General features: G+C 35.8%; 2 protein-coding genes across 13 annotated transcripts in view; both read right to left on the bottom strand.

The window, feature by feature from the left end:
• The window catches only part of LOC114464424 (mucin-5B-like), a 44,557-nt gene extending 38,255 nt beyond the window's left edge, over positions 1 to 6,302 (bottom strand). For all 10 annotated transcript variants that reach the window (XM_028448595.1, XM_028448598.1, XM_028448604.1 and 7 more), the window contains exons 1-8: positions 6,211 to 6,302; positions 6,033 to 6,071; positions 3,980 to 4,238; positions 3,763 to 3,877; positions 3,587 to 3,677; positions 1,843 to 1,955; positions 1,545 to 1,758; positions 943 to 1,068 (exon numbers count right to left, since the gene is read on the bottom strand). In XM_028448595.1, coding sequence (XP_028304396.1) covers positions 943 to 1,068; positions 1,545 to 1,758; positions 1,843 to 1,955; positions 3,587 to 3,677; positions 3,763 to 3,877; positions 3,980 to 4,238; positions 6,033 to 6,071; positions 6,211 to 6,289 — 1,036 coding nt within the window. In that variant the 5' untranslated portion in view covers positions 6,290 to 6,302. The remainder of the gene's footprint in view (positions 1 to 942; positions 1,069 to 1,544; positions 1,759 to 1,842; positions 1,956 to 3,586; positions 3,678 to 3,762; positions 3,878 to 3,979; positions 4,239 to 6,032; positions 6,072 to 6,210) is intronic.
• A 4,607-nt stretch (positions 6,303 to 10,909) lies between these two features.
• LOC114464426 (mucin-2-like) overlaps positions 10,910 to 12,962 on the bottom strand; it is a 29,760-nt gene continuing 27,707 nt past the window's right edge. For all 3 annotated transcript variants that reach the window (XM_028448605.1, XM_028448606.1, XM_028448607.1), the window contains 2 exons: positions 11,329 to 11,452; positions 10,910 to 11,239 (listed from right to left, as the gene is read on the bottom strand). In XM_028448605.1, the coding sequence (XP_028304406.1) occupies positions 11,029 to 11,239; positions 11,329 to 11,452 (335 nt within the window). In that variant the 3' untranslated portion in view covers positions 10,910 to 11,028. The remainder of the gene's footprint in view (positions 11,240 to 11,328; positions 11,453 to 12,962) is intronic.

Genomic DNA, 12,962 nt, shown 5'->3' with positions numbered 1-12,962 from the left:
ACACACACACACACACACACACACACACACACACACACACACACACACACACACACACACACAAATAAGATGTGGTGGTCTTAGTTATCAATAATGTGCGCGTGTGCACAAAAGTGATAACAATAACCATATTAAAAAAATGAAGAAATAAAATAAACAACGTATGCTAATTGAATTTTTAATTTCTTAAAAGTGATCCATTTGATGAGTTCAGTCTCCTGTTGTTTGGTAGGAGAGGCCAAATTGTTTTTTTTTATTTAATCTTATTTATTAGTCTTTATTCGGGAGAACCACATTGAGATTAATCATCTCTTTTACAAGTGTGTCCTGGCGGCAGTACATAAAATAAGTTTACAGTGTCAAAATAATAGTAAAATGTAAATAAAACAAAAATAGTACAGACAACAAGAACATAAAATACAATAAAAAGCACAGTCGCAGAGTACGAGCTTTTGAAATATAAAACTATGAAAGCCACCAAATAGTTTAAAATAAGTTAGCTAAAACAAGAACGAGGTGAAGGTTTGGTTTCCAGGTGCTGTAAAAGGGCCCTAAACTCTAAACTCTCCCAGTGTGACCAACTCTGTCAGTTTTAAATCTTTCTGTACAGCATTCCATGAACATGGAGCAGAATACATGAAGGCTTTTCTGCCCAGTTCAGTACAGACGGTCGGAATCGTGAGTCAGAAGAAATCTTTAGACCGGCGCAGACTGTAGTTATTTCTGGGTTTCTGGGTCACATGACTACAAAGGTAGGGAGGCAGAAAACCAATAATTGTCTTGTAGATAAAACCAAGCCTGTGAATGTGTCTGTAAAGACGGAGCCGACCGTCCACAACACGTGCTGCGCGTACAGTGAACAATGATGTGTGAGAGCTTTTGACGATGAAGGTTACTGACCTCTGTAGTAACTAATTAAAACAATGAGCTACAAAATCTCACCAGGTGGACAGAAGCAGCCGTCGATGCTGTGATCTTCACATAGTTGGCTTCTTTTGGGGTTGCTGCAGGTGTCGGTGCAGGGACTGCCACTTTCCTGATACTCCATGTTAAAAGGGCAGCTTTTTGCTTTTAATCACATACAAGAATAGAAAAAAACATTACAGCAGTAGTTCTTGGCTTGACAGAGGCTTTATTCTTTACTTAAAAAAGGTTTTGAATTATTCACAATTTTAAAATGATAACGAGAATAAATTAATCTTGTAAAAAAAAGAGAGAGAAAAGAAAATAATCAAAACATTTTTTTTTTTAAATTAAACTATTTAAAAAATTCAACTAAAGAAATATGTTAATTATATTAATATGTTTATTGTATTTATTCAACATAGCTCACAGACATTAAGAAATGCTGTCGCGGATGTTTAAAGCCAAGATCACATAGCATGGGTGTCCAACCACCAGTAGTTGTATTTTGCAATAAATGTAACTAAATTGTATTGGACAGTTTAAAAATGATAGTTTGAAATAACTAATTTTTTTTGTAAATATTCAATAAAGTTTATTTTCACACCTAACCCTAAAAACCTGCACAAATAAAGCCTTACCACACAGCTGTGTGGTCTTCCACTGCTGTGGGTTTCCTCCAGCGTGAGAACACTGACGAGAAAACTCAGACACTGTTGAGCACAAACATTCTGAGCTGCTCCTGTTACAGGAACACATGTCCTTCACACAGGCTTTAAGGAACGCTTTGGTATCAATGAGCTCATTGCAGCTGAGGAACGCAGGTCCAGACAGCAGGTCCTCACACAGGCCTTTCTGTGGGCGACAGTCACCATATATTCAGAGGGAAGACAAAACGAATACAAAATAACAGGAGTAAAAATGAATGTTGAGCTCTACCTGATAAGAACAGCTCTGTGGCTCCGACATGGAAACCTGATCACAGTCTTCAGAGGAGACACTGATCCTCCATGGCTCAGCAAAGTCTTCAGGAGTGATTGGTTCATCATTATCTGGAGAAAACAGGATGTTTTAGGCAAAGGTGACAAGTAACGAGGTGCAAATACTTTGTTAAGGTACTTAAGTAGTTTTTTCTGGTATCTGTACTTTACTTGAGTATCAATTTTTTTTGGCAAATTTTAACTTTTACTTCTTACTTTTTTAAACAAATATCTGTACTTTCTACTCCTTACATTTGAAAAATGAGCTTGTTACTTTTAAGACCTTCAAAGATGACGTCAGGAACGAAAACATTTTGGTAGTTTGAGCTTTTTTTCTGTAAGGTCCCTTAGTTTTATGGTTAATATTATCAAGTTTTAAAAACGTTAAACTCAAATCTGCTCTGGGTTTAGTTGAGCATTTGCACTGTTTTTTCTTAATTTAAACGTAATGCATCACATCATAGCCAACCAATCAGATTAAACGTAATGCATCACATCATAGCCGACCAATCAGATTAAACATAATGCATCACATTATAGCTGACCAATCAGAATAAACGTAATGCATCACATCATAGCCAACCAATCAGATTAAACGTAATGCATCACATCATAGCTGACCAATCAGATTAAACATAATGCATCACATTATAGCCAACCATTCAGAATAAACGTAATGCATGGCACCAAAACAGACAAAACTGTTTCAGAGTTAATATATTTATGATTTTTTTTAAATATTGAAAATAAATGGAGTTCTAATTGTGGTAGATTTGGTCTCTTCTTTTTTATGTTTATACATGAGATGTTTACTGTTTGCAAGGGAAACGTACCAAGATTTATTACCAACAATAAATGTGGGGGTGAAAGTAACTAGTACTTTGAGTACTGTTTATTAGTTACTTTTAATTTGTACTTGAGAATTTTATATATGATTTAATTGTAGCAGTACTTGATCACAAATTTCAATCAAGTTACAATACTTCTACTTCAGTAGTCTAGAGCAGATTAACTCATTGTAACTTCAGTCACAAAACATCCAACTTTCCACTATCCTGCTTTTGTATAACTAGATACCGGATATGATGAGCCAGGATAAACCAAGAGATCCCAGCTTAATCCCTTATCCTACTTGTGTACAATGGGTCCTGAGGACATTGACAATCAAACTGGAAAAATGAGCTTGTTACTTTTAAGACCTTCAAAGATGACGTCAGGAACGCAAACATTTTGGTAGTTTGAGCTTTTTTTCTGTAAGGTCCCTTAGTTTTATGGTTAATATTATCAAGTTTTAAAAACGTTAAACTCAAATCTGCTCTGGGTTTAGTTGAGCATTTGCACTGTTTTTTCTTAAAATATTTTATTTACAAATGTTCTCTATAATGAGTGTTAAATTCTCCAGATGCCAACAGAATAAATTTATTTCCATGTACAAATTTTCTACAAGTTCTAAAAAAAATAAAAGATATGGAGATTACTGATTTTAAAATCCTGTCTTAGTATTGAAGGGGCATTTGTTTTACTTTTTACTTTTTTACTTAAGTTCATTTAGTAGCATGTACTTTTTTTTTTAACATTTACTCAAGTAAGGGAGCAACTTCAATACTTTTACTTTTACCTGAGTCATCTATGCAGTACTTGTACTTGAGTACAGAAGACTAGTACTTTTGCCACCTCTGCTTTTAGGAGGTGTAAATACTCACCAGACTGGACAAACTCATTGTAAAGCGGGATTTCATTGAAGTCACCACAGAGGCCACAGGTCTGATTCCGGAATTTATCGTCCAGTTCAATCTGAATGCAGGAAAATCCAATAAAATTCATATCAAGCTTTTATTTGAGTATTATCTAATTGTCCGTTTGGAAACTGTTCACATACCCAGAGAGTATCCTCTTCATTCCACATGACCACCAGGCCCAGTTTGGCCTCTATTTTAACATATGACGTGACTCTCTCTATAGACACACCACCCTGACTGAATGGCAATGTTACACTGGAGAGAACACATTATTTATCAATATCATAATAAGACATTAACAATCTTTACATCTACGTCAGCTGATAATAAAGAGCCACATAATCAAGACAGACTCACGGATTGTCGTCGACCTTGATGGAGGCGTAGGACAACTCCACTATCACTTCATCCAGCTTCATCATGACCTTGTTAATGCTGGTGATCCCATCCACCTCCTGTCGCTGGAGCTGAATGTTAAATGTCTCATAGCTGCTTTTACAGTGCAATGCAAGGATGTAGTTGCATGTGCTTGCGAGGTCGAAGAAATCTCCATCAAATGTCTTAAAATGGTAATTCCCCCATGTGCTGCAGAACTGGTTGTGAGATGATTTGACTTCTAGATTATGGAGGGAAATTTAAAAAAGCACGTAAATAGAAAATATATTTTACAAATTTAGTTATAAATGTCTTTTTACCCACTAGTGTTTGCTTACATGCAATAAGAATTATATTTATTTTTTGTATAGATAATTAGATCATTATATATTTTTTTCTATCTTTTCCACCTTGTACATATATATCTTTATTACTTTTTAGATTATTAGAATTATTGTTATAATACTTTTCTTTGTTTTGTTCTGTTCTTTGTTTCAAATTGCTTTTTTGTTTTTGTTTTTTGTTTTATTTTCTCCTGTCTGCACATGCTGTCGAAGGTCAACACTACAAGAAGTGCAATCTTTTTAAGACAGCAATGGATGTTTTGTTATTGTAATTAAATAAGTAAATTTATTTTATTGCATAATTGTGACACGATTATGTTTAACCTTGTGGCATCCAGTGTGGACAGCAAAGTAAGGATTTCATTGTACAGGGAAACACGTTTCCTTACTGTGCACATGATAATAAACACTTTGAAACTACAATTCCCTACTACTGACAGTCATTCACAAGTTAATTTCCACAGACATTTATGTCTTGGGGCGCTGGTTAGAAAGAAGCCAAACGTGTAGGGTTGCCATGGCAAATAAATAAATATATGGCTAATCAGTGGTGTAAAATTTTAAGGTATTGGGGCGCAGAAAAATTTGCCACTAGGTATGATTCATTTATTTTGAAGCCTATGGCCGTGCCATTTGACGGCACTTATTTTGATAAGTGAGGCCGTTAGATTTGATGGAGGTTTTGCTGAGTCATGAGTCCTATTGGTCTGATAAATGACAGGTTTTCCTGATACCTGACACCGCACTCCAGGGTTGGCGTCAATTATAATTGTAATTGCGTGAATGATAATTAATTACAAGTATGTCGTAAATATAAATGTAATTGTAATTTTAAAAATCTGTTGCTGTTGTAATCGTAATTAAATAGTAATTGAGTTTAAAAAATTGACTGTAATCGTAATTGGCATGAAAATTCTATAAAAAATGTCATTTATAATTTAACGCAAAACTGGGGAACCATGTTACAGTTCTATGTACAGTACACATGTAGTTAACAATTATTAAAATTTCTTAGTTTTTTTATCCACATTTTACCATTAAAAAAAAGAAAATAAAATAATCAAGGGGTATATTGACAAAAAAGGCTCAGATGCTCACACCAAAAATATTAAAACCTATATTTTTGTAGATTATGTTCAAAACAGGGGATGGGACTTAGATAAGCAAACTGCTTCTCTCGTCTCCTTTTTCGGCATGTACAAAAAAAAAAAAAGAATAACAAAACTTCCGTGAATGCAACCATGTCGGAAATAAACTGAATAAATAAATAAATAAATAGGAATGAAATTAAACGACAGATATTTGTTTTTAGTGTATTTTACAGCTGATTTAGGACCCGTTATCATAAGAGATGCTAACAGAAAGCTAACACAAGAGGAAGGTTTACTTTTATTAGGTTATTTACTCAGTAATTGTGTTTAATTGTAATTGAACTAAAATAATTGAGAACATAATTGTAATTGAATTTCTGAGGAAAACAAATAATTTTGATTTAATTGTAATTCGAAAAAATTCTGGTTACTGTAACCGTAATTGTATTGTAATGGAACATGGGTATTTGAAAATGTAATTGTAACTGAAAAATGTATTTGACTCCAACCCTGCCTCACTTGTTGAGGCAGGATAACATCTATTATTTTTTATACCAATCAAGCTTTTCTAAAACCAGATGAAAAAACAGCAACATTTACCTGGTATTATGGGTGTTTTACTCATGTTTTCACCCATGCCTTGAAACAATAAGAGATATTGTACATCAGCATAATGTTAAAAAAAATTAAAAAAAACATGCTGTCAACATATTACTGCAATCAGAATAAAACAAGTGGTTCAGTCTGGTTCAGTGTGTCACATTTCTAACATACATACCCATGCTGGCTGCAGATACTGAGAGATTGATGGAGAGCCATAGTAGCATCTGCTTCAGTCTCATCCTGGCCATCCTCATGGTGATCACAAGGTGTGTTTGAGCCAACTGGTACCAAATGGCCAGGCTCAGGTAATATAGTCCATTGGATGTTTGCAGTTTGGGAGGGGTGCAAGGATGTCAGACTTTGTTATTTCTGTCTCCAGTACAAGATCACGCCCAAGAAACAATATCTTCAATATGTATATACATATATATCATATATCTGTTACAATAAAACAGGTGAATTCCCTTTTTATTCTTCCTGTCTTGTAGTAAACATTAAAGTCTAGTAGAGATCACTACAATGAACTGCCTTGTAACCAATGCAATTAGATGGCATAGAAGCTTCATATTAGACCTAATTTCATTAAAGTATGTGTGCTTCGTCAAATAGGACTTCTGAGTATTTGTCACTAAAGCCTTGTAAACACATAGCCGGGGATTTTTCATATTATATATAATATACAATATCCACCCCCAAGTTTAAAATAAGTAGTTATGTACACACAACATCGTTTATAAATAAAATTACATCCACACAAAACAGTATAAATGTGCTGTTGACCGTTGTTATAAGCATGCCATATCCCTAGTTGGCAGTATTTGCCAATAAGTTAGAGCCATTCCCTCCAATCTGAGCAAGCGTCCCAGCCAAGTAGCACACGGGTGCTGGCTGTCATTGCCCAATCTTTTTGCGTGCCTGATAGTTTTGGATCCTTTCAACGCAGGTGGGAAACGCGTCTACATCCGGTCGGCTTATTTTATGGCAGTTTGTGTACTATTTAAAAGGTTGAAATCCTACTATTTAAAAAGAATAAAAAATGTATGTTTTGAGTGAATTCCAATTTATTTTCCGTTTGGTTTTTGATTGTCAATGCTGTGTATTGTGTTTTTATCCGTATTTTTTATTTATTTTTTTAATCAACAATTACGATTATTAGTAAACAATCACATATTTACATGTGTACTATTAAAATATTTAACAAATGTTTTATGGTCGGTTTACATTCAAAAATCATGTCGCAGGATTTTTGTCGTTAAGATTGCGAGTGAAAGAAGTGATGTAGTCTACACGCATGAGTTTAAAGGGTCCAACGAAAGGATTGGGCACAGACACTGGCAACCTTTTTTAACCACACTGACTGGTGATCACATGACAGTAGCCTTTCCCTCTATATGTGGGCAAAGTAACTCTATCAGTGACAGGAGCGACGACCGAGACATGTAAAAAATTTCACGCCACTCATCTGGGACATCGACTTCCTCCTCAAAGGTGTCCCGCCCATAGACATTATATAATAATATAATTGCATTTTCTATCCAAACCAGCCCACTACATTATCAGAGCGCAATTTTGCAACTTCCTTTGTCCAATTTTGGCTCCATTTCAAACAGTTCTGACACTTTTTTTTCAGATTTCAGATCCTTTTGCCGATAAATATTCCTTTTTCACAATTTTTTGTCCATTTTTGCAAGTTACTTTTAATACTTTTATCGCATTGGCCACTTTTCATCCAAATAAGCTAACTTTTGCCCAATAAATACCAGTTGTTTCCTTATTTCCCTACATTTTGCCCTTTTTTATTCCACATTTTTGCCATTTTTCACTATTGTTTGCCACATTTTGCCCATTAAAGCTACGCTTTCCCATTACATACGACCTGGTTCCTCTTTATTTTGTCATTTTTTGGCCACTCTTGGCTGCTTTTGGCCCATTTTAGACCCTTTTCCATGTTTTCTTGAGACTTTTTTTTCCCACTTTTGGACCATTTTTTGCCACCTGTTACATAGTCTGCCTCCACTCGCTCATCAAAAAAAACCAACAGCGCACCGGCCAAAAAGCACCTGTACAAACGTTACAAGTAGCTTGTATCAATGCTGCTCACTGCCTGACATAAACAAGGGCACAAATACGACATTTACTCATCAGATGTCGCATACAGCGAGGTTTGGAAGCTAAAAACTCAGGTTATGTACTTTATGTGCACACTCAAACGCAAAAACAGAATTTTCCAAAATCTTCACTTTGGTCGGAGTTTTCCAAAAGCCGCGTTTTGAATGATGTAATCCTGCGTTTTTCGTGTGGATAACAGGCCAAACCATACTAAAATATATTGGTTTTTGCAGATACCCGGCTACATGCGACCAGGCCGGAACCACTGCTTTTTGAGTTGTGGGCTGAACCTTCATGTCTTCTATCGAAATGAACACAGCTCTGTAAAGTAAACTCCTTAATCAGGGAACCATGCAATTCAAATATTAGTTTTAGACTTAGAGACCTTAGTGTCCGTCATGCTTTTCCAGCCAGCATGATTCATGCGCATAGAAAAGTAACATTGTAAGGATCACATTATGTGTCCAAGTACCAGGACATTAAATATTTGTCAGGTGACTCTTACCGCTCATCCATAAAAGGTTGAAATTATATTGCGTCAAGCCTTTTTTTTTGTGAACATCAATCATTCATTGTACACATAAGCAATTTGTCATAAAATTATGTTAATTATCAAATGCTTACAAGTAGGAGAGGCAAAGTCATCATTCTCCCTGTAAAGTGAGGATAATCAAAAAACTAAAAGACAAAAAAGATTAATTTCTATTCTATTTTTAAATCTAAACCAAACCAAAATTTCTGTTGTGTTGGACTATCGGCCAAATCCCGTAACCAGAAGTGATTGTATTACATGATGTACTGACTAGATTAGCAGCAAAGTGCATCCTGATAAAGTATTACTTTAATGGTTGATCATTCTCGCAGAGATGGGGAGAACCAATCTGACTGCCTTAGGGGTTTAAAACACAGTCTGCACTTGTTGAACATCGTTACCGTTTTAAACTTAGTTTTATATGGGAACTCCTTTTTAATTGGTGATCAATCCATACCATGAATGAATCCGTGTACCCTTTGTTCTTTGGTTATTTTGTTTTAAAACCAAATTAAAATAACAAATAAATGGTGTGGTTATTTTGTTTTACTGACTTAAAGGAGACATATCATGCATTTAAATCCTTCCTTTTTTACATAAAAATCATACAGTTGTGGTCTATATAAAGCAGAACTGCAATGCTTGGGTCTGAATTCTTCATTATTATAGCTCCACAGACCCCTTTTCTACCCCTTTTCTGATGTGCTTCTGAGAGCAACTCGTTTTGGTGCGGTCTCTTTAAATGCAAATGAGACACTTCATACCCCGCCCCCTCTCCAGGTTACAGAGGTGAAACTCGGTTCAACTCCACCCTGTTCGGCCATTTTTGTAGTTTGATAGAAGAGATACGATTATTTAGCGGCGCAGAAAATGTTTATTCACACGTTATTTACAAAATGTCAACAACAGAAGACTTGTCCATCCAGCCTTACATGTTCCAGCCAGAGTCTGACCCGGCGGAGCGAGATGAAAATGAAGATGATGAACCTGCAGAACCCTAACAAGTGAGCTAACACAAGCACCGAGCTAACACTAGCGCCAAGCTAACGTTACAAAATGCATTTTAATACAGTCTTTTCAAAGACAAAAACGGCAAAATGAAATGACTAATGAAAACTTTAGACTTAAATTAAATCACGTAGGCCATATCATCAAGATCTAAAACGAGTACACAACGCTAGCATATGAAGACGGTGCAACTGCTAATGCTAACAAAACAATGACAGGGACGTCTTATCATCACACTTTTTAGCGTTATTTACAGCTTACTGAAGTGCTCTGTTCGTCGTCTCCAAAGATAGAAGGAATTGAACCCTCAATCAGACAAAGTCTTTCGGCAAATCCTTCTTTACACTGGTGGAGGTTGCTGAAGCAGTTATCCTTGAAGTGCTTCGCGCACACAAAAATGACCTTACCCACAGATGTGGGTACATTTCCATGAAAAATAAAACTCAACCAGGCACTTCGAAAAGGTTCTGATGCTGGGAGACGGTGTAATGAAGCGTGTGGGTTACTACATCCAACAACCAAACATTTTGATTTCTCCTCTCGTAACTTCGGCATCCTTGAGCTTGGACTACAAAATAAAAGCGAGAAATAAAAATGGCGGATTGCTCGAAGTGTTGGACCTGGAGTTGATGTACTAATTTGGCAGTTCTGCTGCAAATACTGTGATGTAATAGAGAATAGAAAAATCGAAACAGATTGAAAAATATGAGCAAAACAGAATATAAAGATATCAACGAAGCACCTGAAGAGACTAATTTGAACTTTTCTGTACTTCTAAACACTCTAAATATACAACAAAATGCATTTAAGGGCTAAAAAGGGGATTTAGCATAATATGTCCCCTTTAAAACCAAAACAGAAATACAAAAAAGCCAATAACCAGACAAGCAGCGTTTTTTCTGTTTTAAAATTCAATCTTGTTTTGTTTGTGTGACATTTGGATATTTAGGGGAAACTAGGATGAGAGTTTCATGTTTTAATCTCAACACACAGACTTTTACTCTCTGACAAAAAAGGAGACTTGGTCTAGGACCTGTGGAGGGAAACCAGGTGCAGTGGACCAGAATGAGGACAAACCTATGCACATTAAGTGAGAACATGCAAACACCTGTGAGGCCTTAAGCATGTGTACAACTCTATGTACTGCCAGCTTTAATTCACAGGCTGTAGGTTGATGAGGAAACAAACAACAATATTTTGTTGTTCAAATGAAGGCAACGAGACATGAAGTTGCTGCTGTTTATTTGATTAATTGATAAATGGTTGTTACAACACTAATTCATCTAAAGTGTCACAGAGGGATACAGATTCATCCCACATCTGTAAATTTAATGTTTTTTTTAATCAGATCAGACTCAAGCTTCGTCTCTTGCGAGTGGATGAAACTGAAGTTTTGTCGCAGTCAGTTTGATCACAGCCACACTCGTCCACATGCACGTAGGAGTGAAAGAAGGTTTTGCCGTTCAAACAGTGCAGTTTCACCTTGCGTTTGCTAGAGCGGGTCTCCTTGCAGCAGGAGCAAAAGTGCTGTATCGACGCATTTGTTTGAGAGTACCTGAAAAGCATAAATAATTGGTCCATTAATAAATACAGAATTTAAACCAAAAGAGGCTCAAGTACTTTCCCTCATGTTGTAGTTTTTACTTGGTGAAAGTGTTGCAGGATCCTTCACAGAATGGCATCTCCACCTCCTGGAGTGACTGACAGCCCTTGTGTAAGAGACGGCTTTTCATGGACATCAACTTGCAGCCCTTTTCTTTTTCCTCACCTGTATAAACACATATTCCTGTTAGAAAATGTATCACTTCAAACAAACAATGGGCCACATTAAGAAAGTGAGTATATTTGGTCAATAAATTATTTTCCCATCATTAGTTATTATTAAAGCATAAATATAACTGCTTATGGTCAAATGTTAGAAACAACATATTTCTTATTTTAAGGAGGTTTCTCTTTAATTTGGCTTGGGTTGTGTTCACAATGGACTTATGGGAATTCTGCAAAATGACAGGAAAAGCCGTTATTAACAGTATTGGATGTTTTGAAATGTTAAACTTTGTGTTATTAGAGTCAGGCATGATGGGAAAATTACAGCAGATTAACATCTCAAATATTTTTGGTCATCACCCAATTTTGTTATGTTTGGGCTGAAAAAAAACTGCACTTTGAAGTAGCAAAACATGTATATATGCCACAAAAACATTTCACTTCTTATAGTGGTAACCTCAGACAACATGGAGACATGAAAAGAAGAAAAAAGACTTGAAGAAAACACATTCTCGTCTTCTTCATTGTTAGTTAGAAAATTGTAGGAGGAATGAGTTTGTGAACAAGTAAAAATATCTCATCAGCCAAAATAATATCAAATACAAATTATACAATGAATACAAATTGATACAGAATAACACATTAAATTGAATTAGCATTTTTGACCTATTTAAGTTATTGGTGCTTTAATTCTTCTAATAAGATGTGGGAGATTTCACACTGCTACTTTAAACATACACATATGGGCAGTATTATGAAAAATTAGTTTTGCTACAATGATATACATTCCTTTAGCCTCATTCAGAGGGCCAAAGTTAAAAAAGTTCTGTTTACTTCTTATTCCACATTTTGTAAAAAGTCAACTCCAAATGGGAGAGTTGGATTTTTTCTCACACAATCTTGGCTCCTCCTACCCTATAAGAATGTTAGCTCCTCCCTCTCAAACTACCTCACAGCTAAAACAAACATAGCAACGGCAGGTTGATATTACAGTAAATATCTTAACATTCAGTATATAGATAATGAAGTATATAGATAAACCAAAGAGCACTCACAATCAGTTTCACTTTTAGGAGTTGTTACGTCACCTTGTATCTCTTTTATGGGATAATCTGACGTGTTTGTGACACAATGTGATGCAGCGGTTGGACAATATTATGTACTGTTGTCTTAAATTGACGAGTTCTGTGGTCAGGAGAGGTGAGGAGGAGGAGGAAGTAGCGTAGCAGCTCATGTGAGTGTTTGAAACAGCTGACCCAGCTGATAGTTGAGAGTTTACTTCCTTGTGGTACAGCATGAGCGGTTCAAATCAGTTCCATTTTTAGTAGCCGTTATATTGCTTGAAGCAGTGTGTGTGTTTACACCCACTAATGCATATGCATCAAGGCCCAAAAAACAGCCTGTTTTGAGGAGATCTCTGAAAGTGACTTTTCAGAGGCTAAAACTCCAGAAAGCAGGTGGAGGATAAACCTCAAATACTATGTTTTTGAGGTTCTTAGAACAAATGGAGA

This window comes from Gouania willdenowi, chromosome 6 (genome assembly GCF_900634775.1).
Source record: "Gouania willdenowi chromosome 6, fGouWil2.1, whole genome shotgun sequence".
In the NCBI taxonomy this organism is placed as follows: domain Eukaryota; kingdom Metazoa; phylum Chordata; class Actinopteri; order Blenniiformes; family Gobiesocidae; genus Gouania; species Gouania willdenowi.
This window is presented reverse-complemented; position numbering and strand designations above follow the sequence as displayed.